General features: G+C 46.5%; 1 protein-coding gene across 1 annotated transcript in view; it reads right to left on the bottom strand.

The window, feature by feature from the left end:
- ALOX5 (arachidonate 5-lipoxygenase) overlaps nucleotides 1–10,472 on the bottom strand; it is a 61,430-nt gene extending 50,958 nt beyond the window's left edge. The window contains exons 1-2 of the mRNA XM_007962538.3: nucleotides 10,259–10,472; nucleotides 2,000–2,198 (exon numbers count right to left, since the gene is read on the bottom strand). Coding sequence (XP_007960729.3) covers nucleotides 2,000–2,198; nucleotides 10,259–10,408 — 349 coding nt within the window. The 5' untranslated portion in view covers nucleotides 10,409–10,472. The remainder of the gene's footprint in view (nucleotides 1–1,999; nucleotides 2,199–10,258) is intronic.
- Nucleotides 10,473–19,710: the final 9,238 nt, after the last annotated feature.

The following is a 19,710-nucleotide window of genomic DNA, read 5'->3' as shown; positions in this document are numbered from 1 at the left end:
ACCAGTTTCTAGGCCCAAGCCTGAAAAGACTGGCAGCTTCAACTTTCTGTCTCTTAGAAAACTTGCTCTTGGAAGCCAGCTATCATGTAAGAAATGCAAGCACCCAGAGGACACCATTCTGTGAGAAGCCTTAAAGAATGAGACTCCATATGGACAGAGAGGCCAAGGAGCCTAGAGAGAAGAAGTCCCAGTCCCCTAAGCTGATGCTACATGGCCACAGATGAACCGCCCAGTGAAGCCTTTCCCGAATTCCTGACCTGCAAGAGCGTGAACAAAATTAAATGGCTATTTAAAGCTACCAAGGAGGTTGGTTTTACAGCAGTAGAGAGAGTGAAAATTGCTGGACAGCTTCTCTATGCTCACCCTCCAACCGGTGCTATCCTTGAAAGTGATTGGAATGAGATGCCTCAATGGGCTTCCCACTGGGAACTCTGACCAGAAAGGAGGGAATATGTAGAGCAAGGAGAGGCCAATTACTCCCCAGCACCTTTCTACTGAGGGCCGCAGCTCCTCCAAGGGTGCTGTCTCCAGGATACTTCTGGTTACTCCCACAACCTTCTCCCTCCCCCTGCATCAGGACTAGTGGTGCTGATGGCCCTGCACTCTGCATGGTCCCTCTGCACATGGGCCCACACCTTTGTGATGCCCCTTTCTTAAACCCTCATCCTAGTGTACCATCTGTTTTTTGCCGAGATGAGCTGAAGGGTCTGCAGGAAGAAGGGCTTCATAACTGAGACCTTGGGTAGATGGGCAGGAGGGAGTTTCAGAGCCAGCATTTTCTAACTACCAGAAAAAGAGAAGTGCCCTGTCCACAACTTTCCACATTCTGACGACCACAAGAATAAATGAACTTTGTGATTTTTTTCCTGTCATTAGGTAGGGGGACAAAAGTCCTCTTATCTCCATGTTCAGAAGTATTCTGGAAATTTGGTTTCTTAAGTCAAACTCCACATCGGAAACGATGGGATGTGGCCTGGTAGCTTAAGAACAGCAGGTACATAATAACTTTTTTATCCTTTGTCTCAGTTTTCTTAGCTATATAATGGGGGTAATAGTCATTTCTTCCTACCTACCCCACCATACTTCTGTGAAAAACACACTAGCTACAGGAAACCTGGCAAAGAGGAAGAGTTCGACGTTGTCATGGCAGAAGCAGTGGCTTCCTCTTATTATTACAGTGGCTGCTTGGCCTTTCAAGGCTTATCTTTCCAGGTTTAAACGGAAAGCAAGCAGAAGGGTTATGACTTGAAGTGAGGTAGGATTTTGCCAGGCGCACGAGAAGGCTGGGTGTGCAAGGTGGTTCATTCAGGGAGAGTGGCCTTGGCTGACCTTGATGCCTGCTTCTCTCTCTGATGCTCTGTACCAGGTCAGCTGTATGTTCCTTACAAAGAATGGCCTCCTGACTGGGATCTGACTAAGGGGAGCAGATTTGCAGTTCTTCTCTCTTTCAGCAAAAAGTGAGACTTGGGGTTGAAGAACTGGTAACTGTGATTTGCAGGCCTGTCCATCGCCCCTCGGAGCTGGCACTTGGGGTGCTCCTTATCCACTCCTTCCCTCCCCAGGCCCACAAGGGCACCCCGAGCTTGCCTGAGCCCTACTGTGATCTCAGAGAGGGCAGGCTATGAACCTAGAAAGTGATGTCACACCCTGGCAACTGGAGAAGTGCCCATCCAGGGGCATGTCCCATAGCTACCTGCCTCAGTGGACCTTAGTTACCCACTGACAAAAAGGGGGGCACAACCCTCCCCTGTAGAACTGTAGCACAAAGTAAGGACATGATGGCAGTGAGGCCTAGGGCCACCTGCTCCACCCTCAGGGGCTTGTATGAATCCCAAAGAAAGTCACGCCTCCTGCAGGTGCGTCGAGGCACAGGGCAGAGCCCTCCCACTTCCCGCCCCTGCACAGCAGTGTCATTCCTCCTATGACTACAGTGCTTTGAGGACAGGAAGAACTTTCGGTTCTCGGGAAGCCCCGGGCAGAAGGGGCCTGAGCTGCTCACCGCGTCCATCCCTCAGGACTACCTCGCCATCACCGGTGATCCAGCGGTAGCAGGGGAACTCGATGTAGTCCCCGTGGGGCGTCTTCAGCGTGATGTACTTCAGGTACCAGTCGTCATGCAGCCAGTACTTGCGCTTCTCGATTTTGACCAGCTGGATCTCACCCAGTTCCTCATCCACAGTCACGTCGTACGAGTCCACCTGGGAAGGAGAACAGGCGATCAGGCCATGCGTGGTCTCCTGAGCCTTTGTTCTGGAGGTGTTAAGAATTTGTCACCCCAAAGTATGCTGCTCTGGCATAGGGACTATGTTGAATGAAAAGCACTTAAAAAAACAGCAGGTGCAAGATCACTCTGACATTCGTGCTGTTTCTTAGAAGCAGGAGATGAAAGACCCCTGTGAAAGATGTCCTCCCTACACCAAAAGGAAAGTAACACTCTTTTCATCAAGTTTGGGAAGCTGAAGCCAAAAGAAATCCAAACAAACAGATCTTGTACAACGCGCCCTGACCTCCCGAGTCACTTCTCTGCCCAATTACGTGCCCTAGCCCAAGACCCTTGGCCTTATCACCTTTCACAACTAATCATCCAATGCAGTATCTAAGGGGGATTGACTCTAACTGCTTCTTGGGGTCTTCATCTTTTTAAGAGGGCTCCCATGCCACGTACAACTTGTATTAAAGAAATCTGTATGCTTTTGCCCATGAATCTGTCTTACGCTGATTCTCAGGCCTAGCCAAAATGGGAAGAGGTAGAGTTCTGCCTCCACTAAAGTTCATGGAGCCAAGATGCTTCATGAACACCTTAAATGAACTCCTGAATTCATTTAGTCAAGACATTCACTGAAGGCCTGTCCCTGACAAGGCTCAGTGCTAAGACCCAGGCAGGTGGCAGAAATGGACAAGTCCTGGGCCCTACTCTTGAGGAGAGAGAATCCAGTGAGCCAGGACAGTGCTGTGCTGCTCAGAGGGCAACGTCTGCTGTCTGCACTTAGCTCAGGCTGGAGGATAGGGAGATGCCCAGGCTCATGCCTGCACCTGTGAGGCTATGCCCAGTGAGGGTTCGCAGTTGCCCCCACATGGGACAGCCTTGTGGGAGGCCTTTACAACTGGTGATGGGCTTGCTGAAAGTGGATCTCCACAATGACGCTGGGAGTGCAGGGGAGTTATGACCCCTTCCACAGATGAAGACAGCGAGGCTCAGTGACTCCCACCTCTGCCACTCAGAGCAGAGCTGGAGCCCCGCCCCAGGCCTTTCCATCACAGCCACTTCCTCTCTTTCCAGTTATCAGTGTGGCTAATAGGTGAGTGAAAATGGTGAGGCTTAGATACAGGGAACTTGCATGGATTTGAGTCCTCCTGGGACATCTGCAGTTCACAGCCGCATGGTGACGCCTAGAGAACAGTGAGATCAAGCGGCCCCGGCTGCACCTGTGGTATTACTGGTGACAGGGTGAGACTGGCCTTGCAACTAGAAGGCACCACCCCAGGCTGTGTACAGCGCTGCCTGGGCCTCCGGGACAAGGCTGCTTGGCCTCCTCCCTGCCAGGCTCCTGCTTCCAGGACACGGGTGGCTCTGAGGCAGCAGCCATAGCTTCTAGAGGGCTTGTGTCTCTGCAGCAATGGATGGCAGACAGGAATGTGGGATGAGAGGCTCAGGCATTGCATTACATGTTCTGATGACCAGCAGGTTTGGAAAGCCCTGGACTTGATGCCCTCCAAGGCATTTTCTTTTTTATTTTGAGGTGGAGTCTCACTGTGTTGCTCAGGCTGGAGTACAGTGTCTCGATCGCGGCTCATTGCAACCTCCACTTCCAAGGTTCAAGTGATTCTTCTGTCTCAGACTGCCAAGTAGCTGGGACTACAGGCACCTGCTACCACATCTGGCTAAGTTTTGCATTTTTAGTAGAGACAGGGTTTCACCATGTTGGCCAGGCTGGTCTTGAACTCCTGACCTCAAGTGATCCACCTGCCTCAACCTCCCAAAGTGCTGGGATTACAGTCATGAGCCACTGTGCCTGGCCCCTCCAAGGCACTTTCTAAGCCAGATTCATCAACCCTTGAGCTTTATCCCAGACGGCAGAACCTAGACTTCTCAGCACGATGGCAAAGTGGAAGGGGCGAGGGGTATCACACTTTGAGCCCAGGCATCCCCATTCCATGCCCTGCCTCCAAGCTGCCAGGAGGACCCCTGGGGGGCTTCCTAAGAGGAATGGGAAGTCAAGTGTTTTCCGCAAACCTCTTGGCTCTGAACGCTGTGAGCAGTTTGGGGTGGCTGACACTGAGGCCAGACGCTTGTGGTCAGAAAGCGGAAGCTTCCTCCCTGTGCTCTGTGGTTTAGGCCAGAGGTCCTAGGAACAGTTTCTGATGGCAGAGGAGCCAGGCCCATGTGCTGGGATGACATGTCTTGGATCCAGCCACATGTGGACCAGCCTCGACCCCACGAGAATGCCCCTCCTGCAGGCAGAGTACCAGCCTCACCTGCCACCTCTGAGAAAGAGCCTTCCTGCCACAGCTCATCCTCAGGAGAGCAGGGCCACAGACAAGGAAGGCCTCGCCCATCATGGGCAGGGCGGGCAGGTTCTGATGGGACAGGAGTCTCAGCATCTCAGGGGCTCAGGCCCAACTGGAGGAACAGAGTGGGGGCTGACTGGCCCAGGACTGGATACGCATTGGGCCTGCCCCACGCTAGGCCCTGCACGCCACAGGGATTTACAGCGGCCTCAGCTGCAGGTTGTGAGCCAAGACAGAGATTCCTGATCCCACTAACGAGTGGGAAGAGGGCAGTGAGGGGCAGAAGGCTGGGTGGGCCCTGGGGTCTGGAGCTCTGAATTCACATCCCAGCTTCAGGCAACTAGCTGGATGGCACATTGCTTCATTCTCTGAAGCTGTTTCTTCATCTACCCAAGGATGATAACCCCTCACTTACAGGACCATTGAGACAACGAAGTGACACCATCCTGGGTGGCCTCCTTTCTCCAGAGGCACAGCCCACTGGTTGTGTGAGTCAGAACCACCAGTGCCCCTTCCTGAATCCAGGAGGTTGCAGGACACCAGGCCCTGCACTGCCTGTGAGCTAGCACGGGCCCCTGCGTTGCAGCCCCTTCGTGACTACATGTGCCAATCCAAGTAACCAGAGCACACACAGGAGGAGGAAACTGAACCTGTGACCTCAAACCCCTTTGCTCAAAGCCCAGAAGGAACTCCTGAAAGGGCGGAGACAGGGCTGTGAGGACAGAGGGAGAGTGGGAGGCATTCTGAGTGCTGGTGGGGCAGGCAGAGCAAGTTCATGTGCAGCGAGGACTGAGGGGCAGCCACCAGAGGCCTGGGCCTGGGCCAGAGTGTGGCTGCTGCAGGGGAAGTGGCTTTCCTGTGGCTCTGAGGGGCTGGAGAGGGAGGAAGGTGTCCCTGGGGGATAGATGCCAGGAAAGTTGGAGGAGGGGCAGGAGAAGCTGAAGGGGACGCTCTCATAGGAGGGAGGCGCCCAGTACCTTGGACTAAGAGGAGAGGGAGATGGGCTGAGGAGGCATTCCAGGACTGCGCAGGTCCCACAGGGAGAGCCTGTTGTCTGCCTGGGGGTGATGACCCACACGAAGAGACTGAGCAGCTTCTCTGAAGGAGCGGACAGTGGGGTGACCCTCCAGCACATCTGTGGTGCAGTCACAGGGGACTGGGACACTCCTGGCCCCCTGCTCTATCCACACCTGCAGGCACCTGGTGGAGAGCCCCGAGTTTCACTTGGAGTAAAATCACTAGGCAGATTTACGAGGACTCCATCTGCCATCTGATGGGGCCTTCTACATCAGGAGGGGGCCAGGCCTGCAGTCTGGCTGGTCTATGGCCAGCCCAGCCACTTTCCTGGTGCTGGCTTCAGGCCTGAATGTGATAAGAGGTGAACAAGGGGTGGAGGGCTCCAGCCTCGACCCAACTCAGGAAGTAAAATACAAAGCTTGGTGGCTGTGGTTCTAACATCCCAGGGGGTACTACTGGAAGAATGACAGATAGAGAAAGGCCTCCCTCCAGGAAAATACCAGGGTCACATGTGTCAAACTGCAAAGTAAGGTCTTTGGAAGGTGTGTGGAACTACAGTGCCCATCTTCCTCCCTCCTCTGTGGGCCAAGTACACTGGGCTGATGCTGTATTTGTCTGTTAGATGTGACACATTAAATTCTCAGGTGACACATTGAATTATGGTGGGCACTATCAACAGTGGACACCCCCCAACAGGCCCTCAGGAAGCACTGGACCTGGGAATGGCCGAGCAGGTGACTATCTTGCTTTACAAATAGAAACTGAGGCTCAGAGACCAATGGTGGCCTCAAGATCAGAACCTACACCTGTGTGATGGCCAAGTCCAGGTTCCTCCCACAGTTCCCCAAGGCCACATCTTGAGAAAAGCCCTGAACCAGAAGCTAGAAGGTCTAGCTTTGAGCCCTGGTTCATATGCTGGATGGAGTATAAAGGGGCAATGCGGAGTGGCGTGGAAGGACAGTGTAAAAGCTTCATAAGAGAGGGTATTTGAGGCAGCTTTTGGGGGCTGATCAGATTTCAGAGGGGAGGTTAGCAGGAGAACGGGCATGGGTAGGACATTTCAGATGTGGGGAACTGGGAGGGCAGGGTCCCCAGGGGAATTCACACGTGGGAGGAGGAAGGCTGGGCACAGTTTCTGGGGACAGAAGTGGGAGGCGTGGTAGTGCAGATGCTGGAGAGAGACAAGGGAACACCTGCAACTCACCGGCCTCCTTTCACAAGGGGCCACTTTGCTGATTTTGCTTATTGCTTTTAACTTTTTATTGGATATGTAGTTTTAAAGCTTTTGAATATTTCAGCAAAGTGTGAGTTGGTCAGTTTTCATGTGAGCTTTCTATCAGCATTTTAGGAACGTTTTCATCTGCCTTTCATCAGATTTCTGCTGTTGCTGGGACAGGGAAATGGATCTCTCTGCAGAAGCAAGGATGTGTGCCCCACCCCCAGGCTACCCATATTGGAGGGGGACAAATGAGGGGCCTGTGGGAGGAGGAGGCTGTAGAACAGAGACGAAGACTGGGGGTCAGACAAAACAGAGACTCGGGATGAGAGAGGGGGAGGTTATGGGGAAGAGCTGAGGAGAGCAAGGGATGGAGAGAGGGATGGGGACAGTGGATAGGGAGACCAAGGGGCAGAGAAGGGGAAAATGTGGGACAGAGAGCCGGAGATTGAGGGAGCAGAGAAGGGGCCTCCGAGAGGTGGCTGGAAGACAGTGTAGAGGAAAATTCAGAGCAGAAGAGAAGGGAGAGTTGTAAGGCAGAGAGCAGAAATGGGGAGCATTGAGGGGACTGGGAACAGGGGAAGGAAGAGGAGGCAGAAAAGGGGGCAGAATGTAGGGAAAAGATGGTTCAGAGGGGAAGACTGGGAGATGAGAGAGGGATTGAGGGTCATAACAAAGAAATATTTATGCGCCACTAATATATTTCCATTCACAAGAAAGAGGTATTCTAGAATTAATTTTTCATGAATGTTAGAATACTCACTGACTATATTTAAGAAGCATGTATCATTATAAGACTTTTCTACACTTGTTGAACACATTCAAGTATCATATATTAAACACCACCCTATTACCCTTAGCTTTCTTAAAAGTACTAGCACGGAATGAAATGGGCCAACTAAGATTTCTCAGAAATCTTCAGATCTGTTACAGTCATCATATCCGATCTGAATTACTTTAAATTTACAGAGTTAAAGAAACAAATCAACTTGTTAAATTTGCCTAGACTTGGGTTAGCCTCTGGAAATAAGGCCATTCTGTGTAGGATCCCAGCTTTCTCCAGCAGACAGTGGGGAGCCAAGGAAGACACAACTGTTTATAGGATAATCCCACCTGCGAAGAACTTGATTCCCAGTCCTGACTGAATCACTATGCAGAACTCTGATGAGAATAACAAGGGACTTGTGACTCACTTTTATGAAGGAAAAAATCAGTCCTGTTCATTATTCGACTGAACTATGCCCTAGAGGAGGGGGATGTGGACCTGCCAATAACTTGGAAATGATTGAATTGTGTGGCAATACCTTTATTGTTATTGCCATCATTAATACTGTTAACAATACAGATTTTAACACTTTTCCCTGTAAAATGGGATAACCTTGTCTTCTCAGCAAGTACTTCCTCTAGGGTTTTTCTTTTACCTTTACCCAAAAAGGATGATTGTCTTTACAGATACCAAGCTAGGAGAATGAGGAAGCAGTTTTGGGCTGGGCAAGAGAAAGTGTGGAGTAACTTTGCATCAACAGGAACTTTCTCAAAAGCTGAATTTTTCAAGGAAACTTTCAGCCTTAGCTGGTTCCCCACCCTGCGGTAGCCCCCACCCCCATCCCCCCCACCTCCTGATTTATAGCCCTCTCAACCCAATGGAAATGTGACATGCAAACCTGTCCTGAAATTTGCGCCCGGGATTCCAGCTGAGGTGTTTAATTATAATATCATTTGAATGACTTCTCAGGGTGGTGAAGACAGACTCAGAGAGGGAGATAGTGGACAAAACAGTGCCTTCACTCTTCGTCCAAAGAGCCCCCTATGGCCATGTTAGGGTGTCCCCTCCAGGGGGAAAGTACACACGGGGTGCCCGTGCCATGCAGTGTGAGCACACTGATGGCCTGTGCTTCTAGAACCTTATGATGCATGGAGGAGAATGGGGAGGGGAAAGCACTTACAAAGGGGAAGTAGTCTGTATCCTGTCCTTCTCCCCTAGGTGTGGGGGAATCCATGAAATAACGGAAGTAAATGAAGGTGCATCAGAAATGGCAGAGCGAGCCATCACCCTAAATGGATGACACATTAACTCCAAGGCACAGCAGTCCTCAGGGCCAGTTCCCTGACTGGGGCAACTAAGCAACTGAAGGTTGCTCTTGTACTCAACGCCTAACTCTTCTTGAAGGGAGCTCAAGCCAGGTTGCTAGCGACCTTGGCTGAGGACCATGTCGTGCTACAGCGAGGGTCTGAGGCTCCTGAATAGGAATCGAGCCCATGGAGAGGTTGGAATCCATAAAAAGAGTCATTTTTACTTACTTCAGGCTCTGCACACCTAAAAGGTGACAAATTTTATCCAAGAATAATGAGTTGAAACATGAACTTGCCAGTTGTATTTGTCCATTATGAGAAATTTCATACGGTTTGATCAAATAGTAAACTAAATGGTGAGAAGGCAGCTTGGTAAAGTCTAAATCTTTTTGGTCCAGTTAGGAGCTAGGGTGGGGGTGGAAGGGGACTGATATTCCCTGTGCACCTGCAGTATGTCTGGGACTATTACCAGTCATTTATGGAGTGCTTCCTCTGCCAGGTACTGAAGTAGGCATTTCATTAAAGGCTCAGTGAGAACTGCGACCTGCTCATGCTCATGCAAAAGAGTAGTGGGGCTGGAATTCAGGTCCAGATCAGCATTAGGAACTAGCTTCCAAATGCTGAGGGCTCCCCCGAGTCCTCACACCTAGTGTGGAAGTGTTTCCTGATGTACATTCTGCTGGGAGGGAGTGCAGCCCCTCCATTTAAGAAAGGCCTCTCCTGGCCTGGGTTCTGTTCCTTCCCTTTAATTTCCTCTGGGGCCTGTCCTGAGAATGTAAGCTGCCCAGGTTCTGTCTGAGCCACCAGACGGGCCTGGGCTCACCCACGACTCATGGACCAGAATGAAGTCAACCCTCCATTTTACAGCTGGGGAAACTGAGGCCCAGACTAAAGGTAGAGTGAGCTGGTGGTCATGTCTGGACGAAACTCAGGCCTCTGGACCCGCCGACCTGCACCCTCCCCCATGGCTCACAGCAGGCTGCTCTGAGGTGCCCTCAGAGTTCTGTGAGCATGAACCCTCTGCCTCTCCCTCCCAGTGCCACCTGCGGAAGGAGCCTGAGGAAGCGGTGGCACAAGAAGTGCGGACCAGTGAAGGGGGCTCCAGAGCCTCGAAACCCAGATCTTGAAGTGGAGAGGAAACCTTGGGCCTTCTCCTCCCAGGGGAGACGTGCGGCACCCTGCAGACGGCACGCGGGAAGTCTCCTGTTTCCCAAGCGGGTCACGGCCGCAGTCAGGGGTCCTGGATGCTTCCCCACCGGGGTACCTACCGGCCGCTGGGAGCCCAGGGCGCGCCCCACCGCCTTTCTGCCCGCCCCGACGGGGTCCTAGACACCCCCAGCCCTGTCTGGGCCGCCCCGACGGGCCCTCAGCGCCGCCGCCCAGGCCTCTGCGGTCCAAACCGGGTCCCGGACGCACCCCAGCCCGCGCCCCGCCCGCGCTCACCGCGCCGCGCTCGAAGTCGTTGTAGAAGGGCTTGTCCAGCAGGTGCTTCTCGCTGCAGCCCGCCGAGCCCAGGAGGCTGAGGTAGATGTAGTCGTCAGTGCCGGCGAACCACTGGCTGCCAGTGGCCACGGTGACCGTGTAGGAGGGCATGGCACGGGCCGCGGGCGCAGCGAGCGCGGGGAGCCTCGGCTCGGCGGTCCAGGCGTCCGAATCTGGGGCCGCAGCCTCCTCCCACCACTGGTCGGGGCCCCGGTCCCGGCCCCGCCCAGGCCAGGCCCCCGGCTCCCGGCCGCCCCCGCCCCGGCCCCCACAGAACTTCCCTCCCACTCTTCACGCGGCGCCGACTGCGCTGGACCTCGCCTCGGACTGGGCAGGGGGCCTCGCTCCTGGGTCTCTCCTCCTCAGCGAGGTGTCTGTATCCGCAGCCAGGGGACTGGGGCAACCACGGCTGCCGTCACTCATCCATTCGTTCACTCGGTCTCTCCTGCATTGCTTCCACCCTTTGTCCTGCCTGCCTGCCTTGGCTTCTCCTGTAGGCGCTGGGGTGGAGCTGCGGGGATCCCCTAGAAATCTAGCCGCAGCCTCTGCTCTCCGCAAGTTCTCAGTGCCAAGCCGCGGTATTTAGAGCAGGGGTGCTCCGGGAGTCTGTAGGGGAAGAGTGACCCATGGGGGAATCAGGAGGGCTTCCTGGAGGAGGCCACCCCAGCGCTGATACTAAGGATGGATTCTGGAGCACAGAGGCTCCCTAAGCGCCGGCGTCCTCACTGGCTGGAACTGTGGCTTCTGGCCTGGGGGCAGGCGGGCGCCGAGACTGCGCCCAGGCCGAGAGATGGTCATTGCTCGCAGGAGGCAAGCTGGATGGGGTCACCACACCTGGACGTGCGAGGCTGTCTAGGGGAGGCCAGGGATCACAGGTCGACTCTCTAAATCGCGGCAGGCAAATGCTTGGAAGGGGTGTGGAATGTGGAGGTTTTGCTCGCCCCTGGGCGGCTTCCCGCGACTGGGGCCTGACCCCCAGGTCCCCGCCCACTCCCGGCGCCCGCCTTCCCCAGCCCCGTCGGCAGCGCAGGGTCTGATGGGCACACACTCAATCGCGTGTAACGATCTCGGCTAAGTTTAAACACGAGCGCACCATGCGTGGGGCGGCCTCGGGATATGAAATTCCCAAAGGCGGCTGCCTACGCTCTCACCAACGCTTCATGTCTGTGAAGCAGCAGAGTCCCTGTAGCGTCTCCTCATGCTATCTTGGTTTTGTGCACCTGGCAAATGGCGTTGAACATATTTTCAGATGCTTATTGGCTATATCTTTGGGGAGATGTATATTCAGATACTTGAGTTTTTGGAAAATTAGGCTATTTATCTTTTTTACCATTGAATTGCATTATTTATATATCCTGGATAGAAGTCTCTGATCGGATATATGACTTACAGGCATTTTTATTGCTTCTGCGGGTTGTGTTTTCACTTTCTTGATGATATTTGAAGCACAAATATATTTAAGTCCAATTTCTTTTGTGATTTTGGGGGCCATATCTAAGAAACCACTGCCTACAATAAGATCTTAAAGATTTACTCGTACGTTTTCCTCTAGGATTATTATAATTTTAGCTTTTCATTTACATCCGTGATCCGTTTTGAGTTAGTTGTTATGCATGGTGTGATAGAGGAATTCAAATTCATTGCGTTGCATGTGCATGTCCGGTTGTCCATGCATCGTTTGTTGAATTCATTATTCTTTTCCCATTGCGTTGTCTTGACACTTTATTAAAAAGTAATTCATTATAAACATAACGGTTTATTTCTGGACATTCGATTCTAGTCCATTGATCTGTAATGTACATGCTATACAGTGCGACACTACTTGATTACCTCAGTGTTATAGTAAGTTTTGAAATTGGAAAATGTTAATCCACCAACGCTGTTCTTTATTTTTCAATATTGCTTTGGTTATTCTGGATCTTTTGAGATTCCTTATAAATTATAGAATCAGCTTGTCAATTTCAGCCAAAAAGCAAGCTGGGATATTGATAGGGGTTGAAGTGAAGCTACAGATCAATTTGGGGAATATTGTCACTTTAACAATATTAAGTCTTCTGATCCATAGAATATGTTTCAGTTTATTTAAATATTATCTTTCCTTCCCCTCCCCTCCCCTCCCCTTCCCTCCCCTCTGCTCCCCTCCCCTTCCCTTCTGTTCCCTTCCCTTCCTTTCTTTCCTTTTCTTTTTTTTGAGATGGAGTCTCCCTCTGTTGCCCAGGCTGAAGTGCAATGGTGCAATCTCGGCTCACTGCAACCTCTGCTTCCCCGGTTCAAGTGATCAATTTACTTAAATCTTTTCTGATTTATTTCAAAATATTTTGTAGTTTTCAGTGCACTCTTTTTATTTCTAAATAATTTATTTTTGATACTATTGTAAAGAGAATTTTAATTCATTTTGGGATTGTTAATTGCTAGTGTATAGAAAAACACTTGATTTTTGTACATTCATTTTATATTCTGCAAACTTGCTGAACTTGTTTATTAGTTCTAATGGTTTGTGTGTATGCACATGTGCGTATTTTCTATATGCAAGATCATGTCATGAGTGAGTAGAGATAGTTTTACTTCTTCTTTTATCTGGAAGCCTTTTATTTCTTTTTCATGGATAATTGCCCTAGCCAGAACCTCAGTACAAGGTAAAATGGAAGTGGCGAAAGTAGGCATCTTTGTCTTGTTCCTGGTTCAGGAGGTGAACGCCCAGCCTTTCACTATTAAGTTTGATGCCGGCTGGGGGTTTTCACAGATGTCATCTATCAGGTTGCGGGAGTTCCCTTTTATTCCTTTTGTTTTAAAGTGTTTTTATTATGAAAGGATACTGACTCATCAAAATAGTTTCCTGTATCAGTTGAGATATGCAATTTTTCCTGTATGCTATATTAATATTATGATTATTTTTATTTTAAAATATTTGATTGACAAATAAAAATTTCTATTTCAAGGGGTAAAATGTGATGATTTGATATAGTTATATATTGAATTCTGATTGTGACAGTCAATTTAACATATCCATCACCATCTATAGTTACCGTTTGTGCGTGTGTTTTTGTAGGGGGTGCTGGGGATGCTTAAAATCTGCTCTTATCCAATTTAAAGTAATAACACAGTTATAAACTATAGTCACCATGCTGTACATTTGATCCTCAGAACTTATTCATCTTTTTTTTTTTTTTTTTTGAGACAGGGTTTCACTCTGTCACCCAGGCTGCAATGCAGTGGCACAATTTTGGCTGACTGCAGCCTTGACTTTCTAGTTTCAAATGATCCTCCCACCTCAGCCACCTGAATAGCTGGGACTACAGTATGTGCCACCACTCCCAGCTAATTCTTGTAGAGACAAGGTCTCACTTTCTTGCCTAGGCTGGTCTCAAGCAATCCCTCCGCCTCAGCCTTCCAAAGTGTTGGGATTACCAACATGAGCCACTGCACCTGGCCTTCATCTTATAACTGAAAGTTTATACTCTTTGCCCAACATTTTTTTTGTTCCCCACATCCCCTAGCTCCTGATAAATACTGTTCTACTTTATAGGTCTTCAAGTTTGAAATTTTTAGATTCCACATGTAAGTGAGATCATACAATATTTGTCTTTCTGTTTCTGGCTTATTTCACTTAGCATAATGTCCTCTGGGTTCATTCATATTGTCACAAATGGCAGGGTTTCCTTCTTTGTTATGGCTGAAAAATAGTCCATTGTGTATGTATAAACGCACACACACACCCACACACACCCACCACATTTTCTTTATCCATTGGTGGACATTTAGATTTTTTCATTATCTTAGCTACTGGGAATAAAGCTGCAGTAAACATGGAAGTACAGATATCTCTTTGATATAGTGATTTGATTCCTTTAGATGTACATTCATAAGTAGAATTGCTAGATCGTATAGTAGTTCTATTTTTATTTTTTGAGGAACCTCCATTCTATTTTCCATAATGGCATTGCAATTTACATTTCTACCAACAGTGTACAAGGGTTCTTTTTTCTCCATGCCCTTGCCAATATTCATTGTCTCTTGCATTTTTCACAATAGCTTTCCTAACAGGTGTGGGGTGATATCTCATTGTGGTTTTGATTTGCATTTCCTTGATGATTAGTGATGTTGAACGTCTTCTCCTACACTTGTTGGCCATCTATGTGTCTTCTTTGAAAAAATGTCTATTCAGGCCCTTTGTCCATTATAAAACAGGTGATTACTTTTTTGCTATTGCAATATGTGAGTTCCTTACATACTTTGCATATTTTGATATTAACTTCTTATCAGGTATATGGTTTGCAAATATTTCCCTCCATTCTGTAGGTTGCCTTTTCATGTTGTTGACTTTCTTTTGCCATGCAGAAGCTTTTTAGTTTGATGTAGTCCTACTTGTTTATTTTTTCAAAAGTCTGTGCTTTTGGTGTAATATCCTGAAAAATTATCGTCAAGGCCAATGTCAAGGAGCTTTTCCCCTATGTTTCCCTCTAGGAGTTTTTGGTTTCAGATCTTACATTTAAGTCTTTAATTCATTTCAAGTTAATTTCTGTATATTAACTTGGGTCCAGTTTTGTATATTAAAAGGGTCTAATTTCTTATCCATTTCTTCAAGATTTTCTAATTTTTGGTATATAGTTGCTCACAGTAGCCACTAATGATCCTTTGAATTTCTGCAGTATCAGTTATATATTTGTATGTGGACATGCAGTTTTCCCAACACCACTTATTGAAGAGATGAGATTATTATTAATTTTATTTATAGCTATTGCAAATGGGAAATGGGATTACTTCCTTGATTTCCTTTTCAGATTGTTTGCTATTGGCATATAGAAATGCTATGGATTTTGTATGTTAACTTTGTATCCTGAAACTTTACTGAATGTATCAGTTCTAGTCTTTTTTTTATGGAGTCTTTAGGTTTTTTCCAAACAGATCATACTATCTGCGAACAAGGGTAATTCAACTTTTCTTTTCCCAGTTTGGATGCCCTTTATTTCTGTCTCTTGTCTGTTCTAGCTAGGACTTTCAGTACTATGTTCCACTAACACTGATGAAAATCAGCATCCTTGTCTTGTTCCAGATCTTAGAGAAAAGGCTTTCGGTTTCTCCCCATTTAGTATGATTCTAGCTGTAAGTCTGTCATATATGTCTGTTTATTATGTTGAGGTATGTTCCTTCTATCTCCAGTTTTTTTGAGGGTTTTTGTCATGAAGAGATGTTGAATTCTCTCAAGTACTTTTACAGCATCAATTAACGTGACCATATGGTTTTTCTTCTTCATTCTGTTGATATGATATGTTACATTGATTGATTTGTATATGTTGAACCATACTTGCATCCCTGGGATAAATCCCATTTGGTCATAATGAATGATTTTTAATGTGTTGTTGAATTCAGTTTGCTAGCATTTTTTGAGGATTTCTGCATGAATATTCATGTGAGATATTGGCCTATAGTTTTCTTTTTTTGATGTGCCTTTGGTTTTGATATTGGAGCAGTAACAGCCTCATAGAATAAGTTTGGAAATATTCTCTCCTCTTCTATTTTTTGGAATAGTTTGAGTAGGATTGGGATTAGTTCTTCTTTAAGTGTTTGATAGAATTCAGCAGTGAAGCCATTGGGTCTCAGGCTTTTCTTTGTTGGGAGAATTTTTATGATGGCTTTGATCTTGTTACTTGTTTTTGGTCTGTTCAGATTTTGAATTTCTTCATGGTTGAATCTTGGTAGGTTGTGTGTGTCTAGGAACTTATCCATTTCTTCAAGATTTTCCAATTTTTGGTATATAGTTGCTCACAGTAGCCACTAATGATCCTTTGAATTTCTGCAGTATCAGTTATAATGTCTGCTTTTTCATCTCTGTTTTTATTTATTTGGATCTTTTCTTTTTCTTAGTCTGGCTAAATGTTCGTCACTTTTGTTTATCTTTTTTAAAAAACCAATGTTTCATTTTTGTTGATCTTTTGTATTGTTTTCTTCATTTCAATTTTATATATTTCTTTTTTGGGGGTTGGGAAGTTTAGAGAATGGATTGGTAGAGAAGTTTAATGGTATACTTCACTGATGCTTAAAAATTGTACAGTCTAACAAGTGATTTCACTCTTTCTAAACTGCATTCTACTATCCTGATGTGAAAAAGGGAAATGGAAACTTTTTCACAGAATTGAAATTTAGATAAGCATATCTAAACTTAAGGTTGCTATTTTTGCTATTTACTATTGTGATGTGGTGTTACCCTGGCACCATGGAAAGTGCAAAATTGAAAGCCATCTGCTCCCCAGCCACTCCTAATGTTGGAAGGGGATTTATTTTAACAATTTGGTGTATATACCTGAATACTTTCCATGTGTATCCAGACACATATGTGCACATGCAGAGTTATATTAGTTATACTCATCTACAATTTGCTAGTAACATTTTCTTTAATTTTTTATTTTTATTATACTTTAAGTTCTAGGGTACCTGTGCACAACGTGCAGGTTTCTTACATAAGTATACATGTGCCATGTTGGTTTGTTGCATCCATCAACTCGTCATTTACATTAAGTGTTTCTCCTAATGCTATCCCTCCCCCAGCCCACCACCCACTGACAGGCACTGGTATGTGATGTTCCCTGCCCTGTGTCTAAGTGTTCTCATTGTTCAGTTCCCACCTATGAGTGAGAACATGCGGTGTTTAGTTTTCTGTCCTTGTCATAGTTTGCTGAGAATGATGGTTTCCAGCTTCATCTATGTCCCTGCAAAGGACATGAACTCATCCTTTTTTGTGGCTGCATAGTATTCCATGGTGTATATGTGCCACATTTTCTTAATCCAATTTATCATTGATGGACATCTGGGTTTGTTAGAAGTCTTTGCTATTGTGAATAGTGCCACAACAAACATGTGTGCATATGTCTTTATAGTTGCACCATTTACAATCCTTTCTGTATATACCCCATAATGGGATGGCTGGGTCAAATGGTATTTCTAATTCTAGATCCTTGAGGAATCGGCACACTGTCTTCCACAATGATTGAACTAATTTACACTCCCACCAACAGTGGAAAAGCATTCCTATTTCTCCACGTCCTCTCCAGCATCTGTTGTGTCCTGACTTTTTAATGATCACTATTCTAACTATCATGAGATGGTATCTCATTGTGGTTTTGATTTGCATTTCTGTGATGACCAGTGATGATGAACATTTTTTCATGTGTCTTTTGGCTGCATAAATGTCTTCTTTTGAGAAGTGTCTGTTCTTATACTTTGCCCACTTTTTGATAGGATTGTTTTTTTCTTGTAAATTTGTTTAGGCTCTTTGTAGATTCTGGATATTAGCCCTTTGTCAGATGGGTAGATTGCAAAAATTTTTTCCCATTCTGTATGTTGCCTGTTCACTCTGATGGTAGTTTCTTTTGCTGTGCAGAAGCTCTTTAGTTTAATTAGATCCTGTTTGTCAATGTTGGCTTTTGTTGCCATTGCTTTTGGTGTTTTAGTCATGAAGTCTTTGCCCATGCCTATGTCCTGAATGGTATTGCCTAGGTTTTCTTCTACGGTTTTATGGTTAAATGGTCTTACATTTAAGTCTTTAATCCTTCTTGAACTAATTTTTGTATAAGATGTAAGGAAGGGATCCAGTTTCAGCTTTCTACATATGGTTAACCTGTTTTCCCAGCACCATTTATTAAATAGGGAATCCTTTCCCCATTTCTTGTTTTTGTCAGGTTTGTCAAAGGTCAGATTGTTGTAGATGTGTGGTGTTATTTCTGAGGGCTCTGTTCTTTTCCATTGGTCTATATATCTGTTTTGGTACCAGTACCATGCTGTTTTTGTTACTGTAGCTTGGTAGTATAGTTTGAAGTCAAGTAGTGTGATGCCTCCAACTTTGTTCTTTTTGCTTAGGATTGTCTTGGTTATGCGGGCTCTTTTTTGGTTCCATGTGAACTTTAAAGTAGTTTTTCCCAATTCTGTGAAGAAAGTCATTGGTAACTTGATGGGGCTGCCATTGATTCTATAAATTACCTTGGGCAGTATGGCCATTTTCATGATATTGATTCTTCCTATCCATTAGCATGGAATGTTCTTCCATTTGTTTGTGTCCTCTTTTATTTCATTGAACAGTTGTTTGTAGTTGTCCTTGAAGAGTTCCTTCACATCCCTTGTAAGTTGGATTCCTAGGTATTTTATTCTCTTTGCAGCAACTGTGAATGGGTGTTCACTCATGATTTGGCTCTCTGTTTGTCTGTTATTGGTGTATAGGAATACTTGTGATGCTTGAACATTGATTTTGTATCTTGAGACTTTGCTGAAGTTCTTTATCAGCTTAAGGAGATTTTGGGCTGAGACGATGGGGTTTTCTGAATATACAATCATGTCACCTGCAAACAGAGACAATTTGACTTCTTCTTTTCCTAATTGAATACCCTTTATTTCTTTCTGTTGTCTGATTGCCCTGGCCAGATCTTCCAATACTATGTTGAATAGGAGTGGTGAGAGAGGGCATCCTTGTCTTATGCCAGTTTTCAAAGGGAATGCTTCCAATTTTTGCCCATTCAGCATGATATTGGCTGTGGGTTTCTCGCAAATAGTTCTTATTATTTTGAGATATGTCCCATCAATACATAGTTTATTGAGAGTTTTTAGCATGAAGGGCTCTTGGATTTTGTCAAAGGTCTTTTCTGCATCTATTGAGATAATCATGTAGTTTTTGTCATTGGTTCTGTTTATGTGATGGATTACATTTATTGATTTGTGTGTGTTGAACCAGCCTTGCATCCCAGGGATGAAGCCTACTGGAATTTGGTGGATAAGTTTTTTGATTTGCTACTGGATTCGGTTTGCCAGTATTTTTCCTTTTTTTCTCTCTTTTTTTTTTTTTTTTGAGATGGAGTCTCACTCTGTTCCCCAGGCTGGAGTGCAGTGGCACAATCTTGGCTCACTGCAAGCTCTGCCTCCTGGGTTCACGCCATTCTCCTGCCTCAGCCTCCCAAGTAGCTGGGACTACAGGTGCCCGCCACCATGCCTGGCTAATTTTTTGTGTTTTTAGTAGAGACGAGGTTTCACCGTGTTAGTCAGGATGATCTCGATCTCCTGACCTCGTGATCCGCCCACCTCGGCCTCCCAAAGTGCTGGGATTACAGGCGTGAGTCACTGTACCTGGTCGGGTTTGCCAGTATTTTGTTGAGGATTTTTGCATCGATATTCATCAGGGATATTAGTCTAAAGTTCTCTTTTTTTTGTGTGTCTCTGCCAGGCTTTGGTATCAGGATGATGCTGGCCTCATAAAATGAGTTAGGGAGGATTCCCTTTTTTGCTATTGATTGGAATAGTTTCAGAAGGAATGGTACCTCTTTGCACCTCTGGTAGAATTCGGCTGTAAATCCATCTGGTCCTGGAATTTTTTGGTTAGTAGGCTATTAATTATTGCCTCAATTTCATAGCCTGTTTTTGGTCTATTTAGA

Source organism: Chlorocebus sabaeus, chromosome 9, assembly GCF_047675955.1.
Source record: "Chlorocebus sabaeus isolate Y175 chromosome 9, mChlSab1.0.hap1, whole genome shotgun sequence".
Taxonomy (NCBI): domain Eukaryota; kingdom Metazoa; phylum Chordata; class Mammalia; order Primates; family Cercopithecidae; genus Chlorocebus; species Chlorocebus sabaeus.
The sequence above is the reverse complement of the archived record's forward strand: the minus strand, read 5'-3'. Positions and strand labels throughout refer to the sequence as shown.